Source organism: Antechinus flavipes, chromosome 1, assembly GCF_016432865.1.
Source record: "Antechinus flavipes isolate AdamAnt ecotype Samford, QLD, Australia chromosome 1, AdamAnt_v2, whole genome shotgun sequence".
Lineage (NCBI taxonomy): Eukaryota > Metazoa > Chordata > Mammalia > Dasyuromorphia > Dasyuridae > Antechinus > Antechinus flavipes.
Window position 1 is genome coordinate 483,319,969 of NC_067398.1, and position 20,529 is coordinate 483,340,497.

The window sequence follows — 20,529 nt, forward strand, 5'->3', positions numbered from 1 at the left end:
GTATTGTCACTATTTTTTATTAATTTCATTTGGGGAGGATAAGTTTTTTTTTTTTTAAAGTACCTTGGACTATACTACAATAACACTTTTACAATTCCTACCAAAAAAAAAAAAAAAAGTTGTTATTTCAATGAGAAGAATTTTTTTTCAAAACAATGGCAAAAATGACAATTTTATTTAAATAAAAATAAACTTTCTTTATAAAGCAAAAAGAACCTACTTAAATTAAAACTTGGTGGACTGTTTTTTTTTTCACTATTTCATGAGCAATATGATTCTCTTCATTATTAGCTCTTGATAGACATTAAATATACAACAATGCAATGGCACCCACAGTAGAAAACACATTGTATTTAGAATCAAGGATTTGGCTTCAAATCCTGACTCTACCTCTTTTAACTGTGGAACCTCTATGGACCTTAATTTCTTCATATATAAAATCAGAGCCCTGGATTCAATGACACCATTCCAGACGTAAGTTTATGATATTAAGATTCTTTGAATATTATATGGCAGCGTTGCATGGGTTAAAGACATGGAAAGATGCCTTTCATCAATTGCCAAAGCTCTTTTTTTCAACTGGATGCACTTCACAAAGAAGCCATATAAATCAAAGTATGTCTAGAGATACAAGCTGTCTTTTTACCTGCATTCTGCTTTGTCATTGCGGATAACACAGATGCCATCATTCTGACAGGTGACGTTCGCACAGAGATTTGTTTGAGGATTCATTGGAGTGACTGGACTAGGTGATATCTCGGTAGAATTGGGTGGTCTCTGGGAAATGCTAGGTGAAGGCTCAGTAGAAATGAGATGTGATATATCTAAAAGAGAAAAGGGTTCATGAATAGAGATTGGTTTCTGTTTCATAACCATGAAATCTTAAGTTTTTGAAATATGGATAAGGTGGAACATTTAGAGTCATTGAGAAATGGAGAAATAGTCAATTAATCAAGATGTATTTAAGTGTTTAAAATGTGCCAGCCATGGTGCCAAGTGCCAGGGAAATATAGAGAAATATTAAATGTCTTTATGATCAAGGAATATATATTCTAAAGGAAAGAATAGAAAACATGTAAATAACTAGATAAGTAGAAGATATAAACAGAAGACCATCTGAAAGGTGAGGTACTAGCAATTGAGTTCCCAATGCTGGAGGTTTTCAAGAGAAGGCTAGATAACCCCTTAAAGAGGATATTGTAGAATAAATGAACCTTCCAATGCAGACAATCACGCTGTATGTTTCAGAAAGTTTCAGAGTGAGAAAATTGACAAAGTGGGAAAAGCTCTGTGTATGCTCAGAGCTAACACATTTTTACCTGCTTTTATTAATCAATCAGAAAGCACCTGTTTCGTAAACACCTGCTTTGTGCCAGGCACTTGGGATAAAAGGTGAAATTATAAATGTGCAATTTATACAGGATCTAGTAGAACTGATGAAACTGTTACTTTTATTGCCTAGCCTCCCTCCAGGAAATGAAACCAACAAAAGCTAAGGGATGAATGCCATAGATATAATTTAGATTTGTTTCTATCAAACATGTGAAAGTCATCATACCCCCAATACTTTGAACTGAGCCACTTGCTTTCACAAGATCTCTTCTTATTAATTCAAGTCAGGAAGATTAAAAAGTTATAACATATTAGAGCCAAAGACCTTAAATAATAGAAAGTCCCATCCTCATTTTACAGATGAAGAAACCAAGACCCAGACAGGACCCAAGATATAATGTGCAATTTGGTAGAGACCTATAATTTAATTAATGTACAAAGCAACCTCCCTTTAACAATATAGATCTACATCTATTCTCTAACTTTTTATCTTGAAGAGATCCCTGGAGCACTGGCATGGGAGTGAGGAAGACCTGGATTTAAATTTTGCCTCCTACCCCAATATCTTTGCCAAGTAAACCTCATGTTCAAAAATCCATGGGATCACACAGAGTGAGCTACAACTGAGCAATAACAACCCTATGTATATGTGCGCATATGTGTATATATATATGTGTGTGTATATCTATATAACATGAATAAAAGCTTCCATAAATAAAAGTGTTGAGAAAATATAAAAAGTATCAATAAAAAGCATTTTTTTTAAAAGAATGAATGTTTTGGGATACAGGTAATTTTAATAGATTAGGAGTTCTTAATTTTTTTGTGTCTCAGACAGTCTGGTAAAGCCTAGGGATTATTTCTTACAATACATTAAATGCATAAAATGAAATATAGAATACAAATGAAAATAATTACATTGAAACACAGTAATCAAAATCTTTTTTAAAAATCAAAGACCTCGGGTTTAGACGCCCTAATTTCAGGTTTCAGGTTTTTTAGACATAAGCTATATCATAAAATATATATAATAGCCTTTTTTCTTAATCTTTCTACAACAAACCTAAAACAATCAATCTCTTTCCATCTTTATGTGTATTGTCCTCAACAGGATAATCAATAGTTACAGTTTTATTAGCTATTAAAATAAATTTCAAGAACTTTAGTGGTGAAAGAGACCCTAGAGATAATCTAGTCCAATTTCCCATATTGAAGATGGGAAAATTGAAGTTGAGACTATAAGAAGTATACTACTAAGTCATATGGTGAATTAATAGCAGAGTTGAGACCAAAACTTGGGAGCCTTGGGGTCTTTCCTACACGCAGCCCTGTCTTGCAGTTGACTAGTTGCAAGATCTATATAATTTGAACATGGTTGTCCTTACTCTAGGAACTTTCACTGAGCTACAGCTAAATTATTTGATTCATACTGTAAACATCTCAAGAAGATCTAGAAATGTCTCTTGATCTTCCCATCCCTTCCCCTATCCTTTTCTCCCAAGAACACATCTCAAACACCTGAAAATAGAACACATGCATTATACAGTAAGTCACCTATTGTACATAAAGAAAAATATCCTCTATTGGAGAATCATCTTGTATTGACATACCTTCCATAGTCAGAAGCATATAAACATTATCTCCTTTGATAAAATCTCTGCTTCTCATCCTTTGGTGGGTTATGTAGACATAACCTACTTTTGGACCTCTGCTGTAGGATGTTCCATTAGGGAAAATTGCTGGCTCTCCTACCTTGGAGGGCTTGTCCCAAATAAATTTTTCATTATTATTATCTGAAAAAACAATTCATATTTATAGGTCATGTCCAGTAAGGTCAGGTTTTTGTGAGACTAGAAAAACAAGCAAAGGCACGAAGTCTAAAGCATAAGCATAAAGTTAGGATGGTGATCAAGCAACTAAATGATGCTTACAGTCTAGGATATTTTCTCTATTAGATCTGTAAAGATTGTTACTGCACTTGAGTCTGAAGGAAAGAACAGTAAACAGAACTGATCCATTCTCTAGTTTGAGCTAGTGATAACTGTAAAAATGCCAAAAATCCTATCCCAAAATATGTACTCATTGACCTGTTATAATTCTCACCATTGGAAGTGCTTTTTAGGAGCTTTCTGGAGACGTTTGTTTTAAGTAGATTAAGGACTTATGATAGCTTTGTAGGATAACATATTAGTGTGAACTAATTTATTTTGTTTAATTAAGTTAGATTAATTGATTGTTACTTTCTGGAGCACAAAGTTCTGAGGGAATATGACCAATAAAAAAATGGACAGTATACCAACATGGCTTGGAAGTAAGGGACCCAATTCAACCAGGGGCATACTGGGTGGAACCCAAAAAGTCCAGATAAGAAGGAAATGAAAGAAGAGATTATCTTAAAATTTTAATTTTACTTAACTTCACAATTTTGCCTATGGTACTACTGAACTCCATTTTTCCCAATATAAACAAAAAAAAAAAAAAAAAAAAAAAAAACCAGAACTCAGTAAGTCCTCTGGAGTATACTGAACAGATAAAAGGAAACTATTTCCTATGTCTATTCCTGTGTTTATGATCCACATAAGAGAATTTCAGAAATATATCTTATGCTCAAAAAGGAATTAACCATTTGATTTATATTTTTTATTCTGGGTGGATTTTTTTCTAATTGCACCAGTTAGTATAGAAAGTACACTTATACTGTTATTCATTTTTGGATCAAAGGCTTCTATATTTAGAATCAGAAATGATCTTAGAGAAACTCCATACCAAACACGCATTCTAAAAATGAGGAAACTGAGGTGCAGGAAAGTAATATGATTTTCCCAAGAACATACAGGGAATGCTATTTCCATTATGCCTTAAGATATGACTTATTTTAGTTACTTAGAAGCACCTAAAATGGGTTGAAGAAATCACAAGGAATCAATACTCACTCCTTAAAAGACAACTTTATTCCCTTATCTGGCTCTAAAGATGATGCCTTTCTGTTTATTTAGACTGACAACTCACCTTCTATTTTTGCTCTGTACTGAGTCCAGTGCTCAGTTATACTGGATCATGGGAGAAATACTGGAGGTAGGAAGCATCTCCTAGAAGGGACTAAGCCATACTCACTTCACTCCTATCTCAACTATTTTGACAACTTTTTCTATCTTCTTCCCAGCTATCCTATCTACCTGGTACACTTTTCTCCTCCAATCTTCACTCTCTGGTTCCCCTTTCTGTGTTGTCTTTTCCCATTAGAATGGAAGGTCTTGATAGTAAGGACCTTCTTGTTTGCTTGTATTTAAATCCCCAGCTCTTAGCACAGTGCCTGGCACATAATAAGTCCTTGTCTGCTCTCTATTTATCTACTTTCTCTATCTATGATCAGGGAGGCTTTTGCGTATGGGTTCTCTACATCTGTTTCCCTCTAAGATTATGTTTCCTACTTTCTCTACCACAGAAATTTGGACTTTTTACAATAAAGTTCAAACCTCAGGTTATCAGTAATTGTTTGAAATACCCTCCTTTCTTTCATCAAGTTTCCATAAGGTATATTAATAATAAAGATGATGATGAGTATAGGAAACATTACAGAAAAACTCTCTCAATACTCCTCTCTAAACAATTTTAAAATAATGTATCAAATCTGATTTTGCAGTGGCAGAGTCTACAAAGGTTGAGATGAGACACTTTTCCAGTCCAAGACAACTCAGACTTCACTTGGGAGCAACACTAGCTGTATGAATTGAAAGTAGCCTGCAATAGTAGCCACAATATTAGCTTCAGAAGCCCTCATCAGATATAATAAAAGGATCAAACAACTGGTCAGAAAAAAATTGCTAGAAACCCTTTTGCTAGCACTGGGGACAAGACCAGGTTTGGCAACTCTAGTGAACATAATCAATTCCAAGTCATAATGGTTCCTGGGTGAAAATGTAAGCCCCAACAGAGTAAATCCCTGAGAAACAGTATTACTTTCAGTTCTAAGAGAGCAGGGGCTGTGGGGATCAGTATTGCTTAAAGTGACATAGGAACAGAGGCCTTTCCTGAGTGCAGGCTAGGAGAGTAGTAATCACATCTCTCTCCAGATTACACCTTGGATAACCAAAAACTGCCAGACTCCCAAAACTAGCTCTGAAAACAACACTAAGAAAAAGCTTAAAGCATGGGACAAAAAAAGTTGAAGAAAATAAAGCATTAAAAACCAGAACTGACCAAATGGTAAAAGAGATACAAAACTTCAATGATGAAAATAATTCCTTAAAAAATAGTCTTGGTCAAATGGAAAATGAAATACAAAAGCTCACTTGAGAAAATAATTTTTTAAAAATTAGAATTAAACAAGTGAAAGCTAATGATTCTATGAGACATCAAGAAATAATAAAGCAAAATCAAAGGAATGAAAAAATAGCGAAATTATGAAATATCTCCTCAAAAAATAACTGACCTTATACATAATTGAGTCAAAACCATCTGGCGCTGACTAAGAAATAGATTAGATTTAGGTTAAATACACATGACACAATAATCAATGTCTATAGTAATCTACTGTTTGATAAACCCAAAGATTCTAGTTTCTGGGATAAGAACCCACTATGTGACAAAAATTGCTGGGAGCACTGGAAAATAATAAGTCAGAAACTTGGCACAGACCTGTATCATACATCCCATACCAAAATAAGATCAAAATGGGTACATGATTTAGACATAAAGGGTAGTATTATAAGCAAATTAGAAGACCAAGGGATAGTTTATCTATCAGATCTATGGAGAAGGGAGGAATTTATGCAAATGGAAGCTAATGATTCTATGAGACATCAAGAATCAATCAAACTAAAAAGAATGAAAAAAAAAGAAAGAAAATGTAAAGTATCTCATTAGAAAAATAACTAATTTGGAAAATAGATCCAAGAGAGAAAATTTAAAAATTATTGGTCTAGGAGCAGCTAATTGGTATAGTGGATAGAGCGCTAGCCCTGAAATCAAGAGGACCAGAGTTCAAATCTGACCTCAATCATTTAACTTCCTAGCTGTATGATCCTAGGCAAGTCACTTAACCCCAATTGCCTCAACAAAAAAAAAAAAAAAAAAAAAAATATTGGTCTACCTGAAGACCATGACCAAAAAAAGGACCAGAAAAAAAATGAATGTTAAAAACAAATAGGTCAAAAAAAATATTTTAATGACAGTCAGAAGTTTATTCTCTACCATACATTTTTAAAACTACAGGCATGATGGTCACAACATGGACCAATCTTTAGGAACTTTTCAATGACTAAATTAAATTCCCCTCCCCCAATGTCATTCTTTCTCCTTTTGCCCCTGTGTAACCCAATTCGTTCATTCAACAACCATTTATTAATCAGATCCCTTCTATTCAAGAACTTAATTATATTATTATCATATCTAACCAATTGAGTGACATCTAGGATAGTCAGGAAAAAGAAGTAACCAGGAAACAGGAGTGGGACATAAATCAAAGACTGAGAATTAATTGGGGAAAGTGGTTATCCTTCATACCTCTATTTCTGTCTAATCTCTACTTCTCATGTGGACACCCTTCTCATTCCAAGTTTCTCTATTAAGAAATTTTGCTGCCCACCATTTTTGACACTTACTTTGCCACAATCACTGCAATATTTGCTCACAAGCTCCATTTCTCCAATAATTCTGGAATCTTATACCAAACCAACTGGTAGTCCATATTAGCTGATCAATAATTAGTGCCATTTTCAACCCTTCCTACTTCCTTTCTCCCTCCCTTGCTTCCCAGTATTAAAAGTATGTAGTAGTGTCAGGAATAAAGAAAAATAATTCACCAACCTATTGTCTGGAATGGATCTGTAGTCACACTCCTCTGATTGGACATGCGCTGACGAATATCAGGATTTTGATCTAATAGTGTCATTGTGGCTTGTTGCCATGGACATGGCCACTGTAATTGTTCATCATTGGCTCCAGAGATCAGGGAGAAATATATCCTTACATTAGTCTGATCCTTTATGTTTAATTGAACCTCAAAGGCATAGCCTGCAGGAGAATAAAATGGAGGGCTAATGAGAGTTTCTTCTGAATTACTGAGTTGTGTAAAATTGCTTATCTTCCACACATGATGAGGACAGCGTGTTTCTGAGAGATTGATGTCATCAATGGAGAGACCACCAGATGAAGTGCCAATGCCTCGTGTTCCTTCAAACACCACCCTGAATTTGGTGGTAACTGCCAATGGTACATGATAGAGTTGCCAAGTCCCAAGGGATGTATCTGTAATAGAAGAGAACGGTTGGCTTTTCAAAGTAAGACAATTAGTCATATTGAATAAGAATAGTTCACAACTAACTGATAATTCAAAATCAATAATGTACTACACCATGGTTCCATCCACTCTCTGATCCAAACAATTTACTTCCCAGTATTCATGCTATGGCTGATTTAGATTGGTGAAGGAGGAAAAGGCTTATTACTTATCAGAAGTCTCCTACAACCAGCAACCCCATAGGTGCAAACCAAAATCAAATAAAATAAAGTACTGGTACTTGGTAAGATGCTTATTATCAAGACAGATTTTCCCCAATTATAGCCACTCTCTATACTAAACTAAAAAGATTTCCAGAGTTCATCAGGTTTCAGTGTTCCTGGATCCTAAATTATTCAAGTGGCAGCAGTTTGAGATTTAACCTCAAGCCCTCCATGTAAAAATTCTAGACAGGATCCCTCAGAGTCTTGTTAACTGCAAGACCTTTAGGTCATGTGCTTGTTCTCTAATTTGTTAATATATATATATATATATATATATATATATATATATATATATATATATATATATATACATATACACACCTACATCTTAGACAAAGAAACAGATTTGGCATCACAAATATGAACAAAAATGAAAATCCTGGACCAAATAATCATTAGAGTCTCTTCCAGCTGAGAATCCCCATGCATCTTACACCATCAGAAGACCAAAGCACAGTGTTATAAAAGAGGAAAGGCCTAAATGTGTTAAATGAGGGAAGCAAAAAGCTACAGAAGGTCTCATATTAAAGTCAAGGTTAACTATCCAAAGATGAAATCTCATACCTTTCACTTCATCCACCAGAGTAAGAGATCCATTATCATTTTCTGAAGTGTACTTCCTGATGTAGATTTTGAGCTTGTCATCTTCATTACCACTATTGTAGTAATAAAACTGCAAGCACTGAAACCCTCTCTTAGGGTAAAATATTCGGCTTTCTAGAACTGCCTTTCCCCCCTCATTCACAGAGCTGCGGTTAAAGTGCATAAAGAAACCTGAACCTGGATGAAGACAAAAAAGAAATTGAACACTTGAAGTCCCTAACTTTAGAATAAAAAATTTCACAGGTGAATATACTTAATATCAATAGATAAAACCATCAAAAGCTCAGGTGTTTTTTTTCATATCCTACAATCTAAACTACAGTCAAGATTTGGAAAATTGTCTTATTGAGTCAATGCTAAATGAAATATTAGTCACCCATGCATATGAAGGGGGAAAGGACATGATAGCAAAATACTCTGCTTTTACATGACTTCATTCCTAACTACATTTGTAAAAAGGGAAACTGAGGCAAAAGACAATCACAAGTACCAACACATTAAAAATATAGCATGTCATTTTACATCCTGACAAGGCACCTAGGAAGAATGGGACAGGTTCAGGTGTGTGCTGGTAAATATTTGAAACAGAGGGAGGAATCAATATCCTGTGCAAATTACACAATTTTAAGTTTAACCTGCGTTGATATTTTTCTCCTTTGCTTTCTTAAATCTAGACAATGAACAATTACAAAAAAAATATGCCCAGATTGGTAGTATTTCTTGATTTCTGAAGCATAAATGTTCACAATGAAAATTAGGCTCCAGGTTGAAGTTCCTTCCAAATCTGCTCACAAATTCATACCTTACTTTCTCCACATTGGGGAAAAAAGTGCTCTGGGAATGTGCCTCTAAAGGAACACATCACAAATATGAGGAAGAAAAACAGAAGATCACATCAAGAAATGGGCTACAGTGGGTCCAAACTGAGCCTCCCTTTCCTCATTTGTAAAAGTTTTCAACTACTGGATATTTTCAAAGTTGCTTCCTGCTCTAGTATTCTATCACTATAATTCTAATTATTCAACCTTCTGTTCATGGAGCCAGTCAGTGAATGATATACTTAACTATTATTTATTTAACTATACATAGGTTTCTTCATTAGTTTTTGTTCAGCACCTGCTATGTTCAAAATGAGATCTATGAAATATAGTTTCTGACTGTTATAAATTCACATCTTATAGCAGACAATATTCCTATAGAAAGAAAAAATGGCTTATTAAATTATCTCTGATTATAAGCAATAACAATTCTAAAGCAAAAGGAAAAAAACAAAAACAAAAACAAAAAAATCACGAGTTCAGATATTTATTTCAGCCTATCTGCCCTTCCCTAAACTTCCTGTTTCTTTACCCTCATTACTCAAGAGCCATTCACCCTTTCACTTATCATATTTACCCCTAATTACCTGATCATTGTCTGAGATTAAGAATAGAAGGTCCCAAGGCTATCTCTCCTTAGAGAATTTATAGTTTACAAAGCAGTAATTACTTTGAACTTTTTTTGTGGAAAGAGTATTGTATCAATAGCCAGAAGTCAAAGGATTCAAATTCCACTTGAAACACTGTCCCCATTACAAGAACAAATCAGTTACTTCTCCAGTACCAATTTATTCAACTGTAAAATGAAGGGGTTGAACAAGATAGCCTCTGAGACTCAGCTACCTCTGAACTTCGAAGCCTAAGATTCTATCTCTTAGTGGATTGACCTGAACATTCAAACTAGTGTCACAGTCCTACGTTTTAGCAACTGGTTTTACATGTTTGTTACTAATAACAGTCATCAAATTTACTACTAGTAATATGACATTGTATGGCCACTTTTGCCCAAATCATAATGTACAGGTAAACATGAAATAAATAAATGAGATGTCTTCTGACAAGGTTTTCCACTTGCTTTCAACAGTCGAGGTCAGATTTTTCAAGGACCGAAAATATATACATTTTCATCTCCTTCCCTCCCTTCTTCCCCCTTCCATCCTGCCTCCTTCCTTTCTTCTCCCCTCCCTCCTTCCTTCCCTCTCCCCTCTCTTCTTTCTTCATCTGTCCCTCTCTTCACACACACACATACACACACACACACTACACACACAATTGCTGAAGGCATTTCTCTTTAGGCTTGAAACCTGAAATTTTAACTATAGACTAAAACCCTAGACCTCTAAGGGCATCAAGTCCATTCACTAATTTATCAATTTAGTCATTTAGAAATAAGGAAATTGAGATTCAGAGAGTTAAATGACTTATAGATAGTAAAATCTGAACTTAGAACCATTGAACCTTACTATAATCCAAACCCAGTGAGATGTTACATAAGAAGGGTAAGAAAATCTTAATCGTCTTATTTTACTACAGTTAACAAGTCATATTCCCAAACTGTTCTTAGTATGAACTTAAAAATAAATAATAATCTAATAATATTTAATAGAACTTTGAAAATAGACCCCATTCTTCCTTCAGTCTTTTCCTTTAGGGTATACCGCAGCCTAGAGTAAGAGACAAACTTCCTGGACTGAGAATCAGGAAAATCCAAGTTCCTATCAGGCTTCAGGCACTTTGAGCCTGTGTGACCCTGAGTATTCACCCAAACTTTGTGAACTTTGCTTCTCACGTCTGTAAAATGAGGGGGTTGAACTGGCTGCCTCCTGAGGTCACTTGTAGCTCTAACTTTATGATAATATCATAAATATGATACATGAGTGTGCTGATAAAAGCAAAGACAGAGAAGGTAACTGAAGAAAGCAAGAAAAAAACCATTTGGTTCTGTCCGTGGTAATTACCTTGGCATTTGCCCATGTTTGATTGATCAGTGTCTGGACCACCAAGCACTTGTGAAACCCTTTTCCAGTCAGTATTATCTTCTGAATTTTGAATCATGCCACAGATATTTTCCATTTCAAAATCACATGAGTCCAAAAAAGTTAAGGAAGAAGCTGGAGGAGACAAAAATCACTGAATAACTCTCTAGTCAGGGAGAATTTTGATTCTATTTTTAAAATAACTAAAACTATTTTAGTTCACAATATAACCAAATTGAGGGAGAAGGAAGGCAGCTCAGCAAGACTTGGGTAGTGAGTGGCCTGAGGAGCTCACATAGCCAAAATAAGAAGGCATCCCACAGCTAGGTAGAGCTGCCCTAATTTGGTGCTTTTCATTAAAAGATGTGTTGAATCAAGGCAAACTTCCTTTAAAACTTCTCAAATTACTGAACTGGCTGAGCTATTAGTCCAACTTCTTTCATTTCTCCTCCTCAGGAATCTATACATTTCATTGTTATTCAGGTACTATTTGAAAACAGCTTTTAATATGTCAAATAGACCTATTCCTGGTACAATAGCAGTTCTCCAGAGTCTTGTCCATAGATCCTGATGTCAAATTACTTACAAGAGCAAATATAAATCCATATTTCACAAAGTACAAGATGTGTATTTAAATCAAAAAGATCTATTTATAAGGAAGTTATCTTTGAGTCATTTTTGTAGCCACATAGTGTTTAAGGGATTAAATGCAGTATAATGGCTAAAGGGATAGTTTGGAAATCAGTATGATTAAGTCCTGCTTCTGACAAGACTTGTGTTAGTTAATTACCATTAATCACAATTAAGCACCTCCTACATACCAGGCACTGTTCAAGTGCCTTTCTTTGTGTCTGAGATATAAAACAACCCAAACATTCTGTGATCTCAAGTCTAATGGGAGTTATCCTGGGCAAATCATTTAGCCTCTTAGTACTACAAGACAACACTCTTAAAACCCTAAATCATAAAATAGACAACAGATTAAGCTGGTAGAATTTCCTTACTAGGAGGGAGTTCCCTCTGCCAAATAAAATCTCATTCCAATAATAATAGTCCAATGCTAGGCCACAGTTATGTGTTGGTTTATAATTTATACAGCCTTTTTTACAATAAACCAATGAGGCTGCTGGTACAAATATTTTACAGGGGAGGAAATTGATATAAGTGACTTCCCAAAATGAGAGTTAATAAATGGCACAGCCACAACTTGGTTCATTGCCCCAAACTACCTACCTAAAATATCTTGAAGCTATAATATAGATTTAATTCTAATTATTCTTTCCACATTGTTCATTATGACTAAACTTATCCTAATTTCAAGAAGAAAGTAGGTTAAAACTTTTCCCCACTGAGCTGAGAGAAACAGTCATGATTCCTGGAGGCCAGCTTACTTACAGCAGTTGTAGAGTCGATTCAATTTTTCAAGGTCAGAATCACTGAAATCCATTCGTTGTCCAATCACATCCAAGAACTCAGGGATTCTGGTCACAATTGTTGGTTCTGTTCCATTTTGGAAAGCAGTTTTGCTGTAGTGCATCACTGATGTGTAATCATAGGGAACATTCAGAGAGTCTGATTCCTTATCATCATAGGTATTGAAATTGTGCTCTTTGCCTAAAATAAAAATAACATAAAGAATGTAAAAATATACATGACAAAATTTTAACTTAATAAATTTATTATATATAATTAATATAACATTAATTATAATTAATATAATTCTATAAATAATTATATTATATAAAATAATTATATAAATAAATAATATAACAATAAAATTTTTAACATAAACTTAAGAGTTTATGAATTTTAAGTTATCCATCAGTATGAGATGCTTCCAGTGAAACAATTCTTCCTATCAGTGCAGATCAGTGTCTTAAGTCTAATTTATGGTCTTACTTTGGGAGCACTGAAAGGCTCAATGACTTATTAATGATCAGAGAATGAGTATGTGTCAAAGGCTGATTTTGAATTCAAATCTTCCTGAGTCCCAGGTCCATACTCTACACACTATACTGTCTTGTATGGTACTATATGGCATGACACTTCAAAATTTGTGAGATGCACACACATTTAGTATTCAACACAACATAAATGTGCTTTGTTTGGTAATAAATATTTATTTACTGCCAAAGTAGGGTTTTGATCAGAGCTCCTCAAAGGCAAAAACTAAATTTTTCCTTTCTTTGCTTCCACAGTGGTGTATAGTAGATGATCAATAAATGTTAATGAATTGACTATAGTATTTTGGAAATATTAAAAATTAATGGGGGAAGGGAGGCAATGGTAATAATGCAAAAAAAAAAAAAAAGGAAAGAAAAGGAAAAAAATCAATCAATTTTTTTATATGCAGATGAAAGCAAGAAGAAATTCAAAAAAGGTTGTAAACAAGAAGGGCAGGGTTTTTACAACCATGTTAAATCAAATGCATATCTTTTTTTAAATTTTTAACATTTTTATATTTGAAAATTAAAATAAACTGAGAGATGATGATCTGATCATAAACAGTTTATTAGTTAGGCTAGCAGTAATCAATAATTTGAGTCAATGAACTCTCTCAGTGACTTACTCCAAAGTAGGACTCACCAGCATTAATATAGTTTTAGGGACTACAGATTTGGGTAGGGGGAAGAGGACGTGATTGGTTACAGGTTAGATAGCATCATGGAGGTAAGAACAACATGACTGGTTATTTTAAAGAAAGCAAGCTAATACATGCTGCTAAAAAATGTTAATTGTTTTATGAGACTCATCAGCATCTTGCAGGCCTTGTTAGTTGACTTGAGCTATCTGGCTCCCTTGTACCTAGAAGTATTTGTTAGGGAGATAAGAATATTACAACAATGAACAATATACCTTTTAGGAATGATAACAAGTTAACTTGTAACTAACTCAGAGGAAAAACTGATTCAGGGATGAAGAAATATAGACTGAGTAATTATTTTTAAAAATTCAGTAATAATATAGAATAGGATCATTTACAGAATAGAATCAATTTTTAAATAATGCAGAATAATTTCAATTTCCTCAACATAGTAGATTTCTGATTTTATATGCAATCCCCTTTTTATGTCCTTTGAATATAAAAGTGCTCATGTTTCTTAATGATTAAGTTCACAATTAAAAATCCATTCTAAAAATAAAAATAAAGGAGTAATATGGATACATTCTGAGACTATATAATTGACATAACATTGTGCTTTATAATTGCAGAGGACTTTAAATACATTTTCTCATTTAATCCTCAATGGCCTGATGGAATATATAATATAATATACATATTTCCATTTTGTGAATCAGGAAACTAAAGTTTAGTGGAATTAAATGACTGCCAGAGATCACAGAATTGGGTGATTGCAAAGGACCTTAATGGCCATTTAGTTCCGTTTATTGAAGATTATTCAGCCATAAAGTGGCAGAACTAGAATTCAAACTTAGGCCTTTTGACTCCCATTCTATCACTAACACTGTCAGGTCATTTCTAGATCTGAAGTTTTTATAATGGTCTTCAAGAGCAGCTGTGGTTTTTAAAAATCATCTCACAGTGGACAAACTTTGAGGACATTTAGCTTAGATGTTCCATGGATAACACATGAATAACAGTGCCAGGGACCTACTATTCAAGAGCCTTCTAGCTTGAGAGCCATTGAGTCTGCCAAAACTTATGGTCACTGACATAGCCATCAAAATCTCAAAGTGAACCATGTATTACAAAGACGTATTGAAACAAAATTTTAGTAACATCCAAAAATACTTAAAAATTAACCACATTTGGAGAGGGATCAGGTGGTTTAAAATCTTAAATTCTCCAAAAAGGGACTTATTAATTTTAAGTTAAAATCTGACATGCAAAAAAATTGTTTAATTTTTTTAATCAAATTCTAAATGTTTTTAATGAGGATTTCATCACATTCATAATTCCTGTAACAGCTACATCAAATGAGAGAAAGCTCCCTCAGAAACAAACCAGGAAGTGCTCTAAGGCACCCATCTTCAACAGAGTTAAATATTCATCTCACTGAGCAAATTATTCATGCTCTGTCATCCAATGGGCCCCTTCCCCCTGCAGCTGGGCAAGGATAAGAACATTTCTACACAATGTATCCTCATTACATTTATCTACTTAATGTTTGCATTGTATATAATAACAACATTATTATATAAAACATATTTTATACTGTAATTATGTAGCATGTTACACAAAACATTACATCAAAATACTATCTACATATGGCAGCATGGAATAGTAGAAAGTACCATAATTGGTTTCTATCTGTCTCTGCCATTGGCTAGTGGACTATGTGACATTGAACATACTTAAACTCTTTGAGATTCAGTTTTCTCATCTCTCTGCACAGCTGCCAAAGTGGATTTTTTTTAACTTCCACATAATTTAATTATCCTTACTATCTTCAATACCTCTTCCATATCAATTCTATCACTCCTTTCTTTTGTTATTAAATGTCTTATAAATTCTTTCACTGCTTTCTCTCTTCTCACTCTCATTAACTCTCTGCAGCCTGGATTCTGACTTCATTCATTCAAATGAAACTTCTCTCTCCAAAATTATCAATTATCAAATCTCTTAATTTAAAATCTAATGAATGTTTTCCCTCAATTTTCATCTTTTTTACTTTTTCAAAGCCTTTGACACTGTTGATTATCCTCTTATCCTTAATATTCTCTCCCCTATGGGATTTCATGGCATTCCTTTTTTTTTTTTTGCTGATCTGTCTGCTTTGCTGGACTATCATCTGAATTAACTACCATCAATATTGAATATTACTGAAAGTTTCATATTGTCCCTCTTCTCTTCTCCTTCTGTACTAACTTGTTTGGTGATCTCCTCATATGGGCTCAGTAATCATTAAATAATTCACTAAGCAAATGATTCCCATATGTATTTGTTCAGCCCCCTATTATTTTTTTTACCTATTATTAATAGGGTAATTATTAATAGGGTAATAATCCCTATTACAATGGATTGGATATAAATCTATCTTTGTTTGACTTTTAAAGCTCTTCATAATCAGACCTCTTTCTGTCTTTACAGTCTGATTCTTTATTCCCTCTCTTTTATTGATCCAGGATCAATGGTTTTTTTGGTGTTTCTTGAACATGACCCTCCATCTCCTGACTCAATGCCTTTTTACTCACTATCCCCCATTCCTGGAAAGTTCATCCTCCTTATCTCAACCTCCTGGCTTTCGTCGCTGCCTTCTAGACTCAGTTCAAATTTTATCTTCTATAACTGACCTTTCCTTTCATTGCTAGTATCTTCTTTATGAGAGTATCTCTTATTTATACCGTATATACTTTGAATGCAAATAAGTTGTTTGCTTGCTGTCTCCTCCATTAGAATGTGAGCCCCTTCAGGTCAGGGATCACCTTTTGGTCTTTCTTTGTATTGCCAGTAATTTGTACAATGTTTGCCACATAGTAAGTGTTTAGTAAAAGTTTGTTGATCCACTAATGACTGAAAGAAAGTATAACCACTTGACTCTAGTCTTAACTTCTCTTAAATCAAAAGAAAAACAAATAAGGAAACCATACCTTCCTGAATTCTGTCCTTCATTATTATAACATAGTCATCTCGATCTGAACGGGACTGTTCATGCCAAAATCCCAGGGCGTGGAGGAACTCATGTTGAACTGTTGCTATTCTGTCACAGTTGGCTCCTATGGAAAGTGTTTGTTTGCCAACACGTCTATTTCCTACCGAAGAATAGCACCTAAAAAGAAGATACAAAGTAGTAAGACATTAAAAGCAAAGGTTACACATCTTCTGAAGATAATGGTAAAAAGTCATGATTCTTTAGTACAGTTAAGCACTAACAATTAGCCTTCAAATAAGAATTCATATATGAATTAGCAGTATGACCAAAGACAAGCCAAAGATAACTATAACTGAAAAGTGCTCTATCTGAAGAGAGCAAGAGCAGAAGGCTCCCATGAGAAAGCCCTAGAGTAATTAGAAATGTATTGATGTAGACCTTGGAAGTAAATGTCAGCAGTAAGTATGGACCCTCTAGCAGATAGAGGAGGTCAGGCCAGGTGCCCAGATTCCAAAGTTCCTAGTACTCTGTCCTTAAATGCTAATGAAAATACAATGCTCTGAACCTCAAAGATCAAAGAGGATATAAAATCTCTTCCCATTAGCATAGACGTTAGTGTAATCACAGTACTTAGAAGTGGAAGTCAACACAAAAACTCAAAAGACGCAGATTGAGACCTATAAAGGTGAACAATCCCAACCAAAATCAAAATATGAGGTGGAGCATGATCCTAACATAAAGTTCTAATTCAGAAACAAAAATAGAGTAATGAATGAACACAAGAAGACATAGAGCACTATAAAAGTATTATAGATCCAGCAATAACCCCAAATTCACACTATAACAGGGATTCAAAGGGAAAAAATGCATTTTTTAAAATGACTACATGAATACTTAGAAAAAAAATGAAAACTGAGATGAAAATTCTGAAAGAATTAGAAGAATAAAAAATAGTCTAAAAGAGAAAGTAATAAACCATACAATATAAACAATTCCTGAAAATTAGAATGCGCCGAACAGAAATCAGTGACTCTATGTAGCAGTAAAAAATATCAGAGCAAAATCAAAATATTTTTAAAAGAGAAAAAAAATTAAGATATCTAACATAAAAAACCTGGGGGGAAAATCAAATAGAAATAAATTAAGAATCCTGAAAACTATAACTAAAAAAAAAAAGACCTGGACATTTTGTTTCAAGAAATCATATATGAAAACTCCCCAGATCACCTACTGAAAGGAAAATCATAGACTCAAGGTATAAAAGAGACAATTTTTTTTGTTTTGATTTGTTTTGATTATGCTTATTTAATGTAAGGGTTAAATATTTTCTGTTTTTAATTGGTAAAGGAAAAAGGGGGAAAAAAAGGTCTACTAGTAATAGAGGTACCAAAAAAAGAAAAAGAAAATTAGAAAAGAAAAAAAAAGAAAAAGAAAATTAGAAAAAAAGCATATAGAAGAAACCAGGAAGACATTCAGAAGGAAGCACAAACAGGAAAATTCTAAGTTTAAGTTACTAAATTTAATATATACTTTTAAAATATATATTAAACAATATAAAATATCAATTTGTGGTTTCATATAAAATCATTTTTGTATATATTAAAATGTTTAATTTGAGGGGTATTTGTAAAGTTCAGATTATTTTTTAAAATTATATTTATATTATTATATATAATATACATAAATATATTTTATATTTTATAAAAATATAAATTATATATATTATATATAATAAAATATAAATAAAAATTATATTTAAAATGTTTTGAAAGAGTACAAGTTAACTAAGATTATTTTAGAAAATTTATATTTTGGGCATATTGTAGTTGTTGCATATTATAAGCAATCAATAATAATTTGCTTGATTAAGTATAAGGCAATTTTACAAAGTATATGAGTAGAACTGTCTAGAATTTAAGAAAGTATTTAATAAAATACTTTTTGGTGGCAAAATTATCTTACTAGACATGAGTGGTATAATATGGAAATAAAAATGAAAAGAATCACATAGACTTAAAAGAATTACCAGGATGTCTAAAGCTCATAACAATTTGAGTCTTTCAAAAAACGAGAAGCAAGATAGTGAGCTTGGATGCAGAACAAGAAAGAGATCAAACTGTTTAAAGTGGAGAGAAAGAAATGAAAACTTTTTTTCTATTTTCTATTAGGGAGGTTAATCTTCTAGATAAAGAGAACAGAAATGGTCTTTGAGAAACACATAATCCAGAAGAGGTAAAACTAGACTGAAGCAAACCAATGTCTTTTCTTTTTCAAAAGGATAGAGAATACATGATTAAAACTGTAAACTAATAAGCTGAATGTGAAAATCAACAATGGATGCAATTCTAAAATGAATTACTTAATGTATGGTCTGAAAGACCTTAGAGAAACTAATATAATATGGACCAAAATTGGTCTATTCTAAACAAGAAATGCAAGAATAACTTCATTTCCTTTGACTATTCTCTATTTTCCATCTGCAACTCTAGATTGTTTGAAAAAGGTGCATTCTGATCCTGTACAGGATACTCCATGGTGCTACAGCTTCACATCTCTTTGTAGCTCTTTTTGAGTGTTGTCTTCTTCCAATAGATTGTAAGTTCCTCGAAGACATGAAATACCTCTTCTTTTTCTTATTTGTATCCCCAGAATATAGAACAGTGCCTGGCACATAGTAGTTGTTTAATAAATGTTTATTGACTAGGTAATTCAGGGAAATAAAATAGACTTAGTATCCTGAATTTCAGCAAGTCATTTGACAAATCGTCTAAAATTATGCTTGTGGAATAAGAGAAATGACTGGACTCATTTATGTAGGCAATTCCCAATTGAGGAAACTCTCTCCACCAACATAAGTAGAAACAGAGGCCACTAAAACATACATAAGTAGCCCTGAGAACAAACTGAATGGTAAAACCACATATTAATATTATCTATGTTTTATTATGATTTATTTTGTTACATATTACCCTATTACATTTTAATCTGGTTCAGTCTACCCTGAAGATGATTGAATACTGTGGGCTAGATCACTCAGAAGTATTTGCCCAGGATCTCACAATCTCTTACAAAACTTGAACCCAGGACTTTCTGGCCTCAAGTTTAGTTCTACAGCCACTATATCACAGTGATTCTCATGTACAAAATATGGAAAGAATCCACTTAATTCAACAAACAATTATTGAATTTAATTTAAGATTTGGGGCTGATTACAGTTATGTGGTATAGAATTGGTGAAATGATAAGTTCCAAGAAGATTAATGAAATAATGTCAGACTTCATGAAAGATAGAAAGGTTCTATCTTCATCATCTTTGCATCCTTATCATGTCTAATCTAGCACTGTAGTAGATAATAAATAGGAAAAACAGATTATAATAAATATCAATGGCAATCAGACAAATGTATAAATAAGAGAGGAGGGAAATTTCCCTTCTTCCATTTCTAGTTGACAATTTGAGTGTTTAGGGCTTTAGGTTTTAGAGATAAATATATAATAAACCTCAGGGTTTTATTTATTTGTTTTGAATAGTAGGGGCTTTTTTGTTCATTTGTTCTTGTTTTTTAAACAAGTTCTGTATCACCTCCTCCTTCTTGGTCTCTCTGAGTCACTTTCTATCTTTTCTTTTTTTCTTTCCACCTTTCTTTCTTTATTTATTATTTTTGAGGAGGAGGGAGGCAATCACTGTTAAGTTACTTGCCCAATGTCACACAGCTAGTAAGTGTCTAGTGTTTGAGGTAG

At 33.4% G+C, this 20,529-nt stretch overlaps 1 protein-coding gene across 2 annotated transcripts in view; it reads right to left on the bottom strand.

Moving 5' to 3' along the window:
- The window catches only part of LOC127543911 (meprin A subunit beta-like), a 41,793-nt gene that overhangs the window by 10,035 nt on the left and 11,229 nt on the right, over positions 1–20,529 (bottom strand). For both annotated transcript variants that reach the window (XM_051970281.1, XM_051970280.1), the window contains exons 7-13: positions 16,787–16,965; positions 12,629–12,847; positions 11,216–11,368; positions 8,401–8,616; positions 7,141–7,581; positions 2,943–3,125; positions 647–824 (exon numbers count right to left, since the gene is read on the bottom strand). In XM_051970281.1, the coding sequence (XP_051826241.1) occupies positions 647–824; positions 2,943–3,125; positions 7,141–7,581; positions 8,401–8,616; positions 11,216–11,368; positions 12,629–12,847; positions 16,787–16,965 (1,569 nt within the window). The remainder of the gene's footprint in view (positions 1–646; positions 825–2,942; positions 3,126–7,140; positions 7,582–8,400; positions 8,617–11,215; positions 11,369–12,628; positions 12,848–16,786; positions 16,966–20,529) is intronic.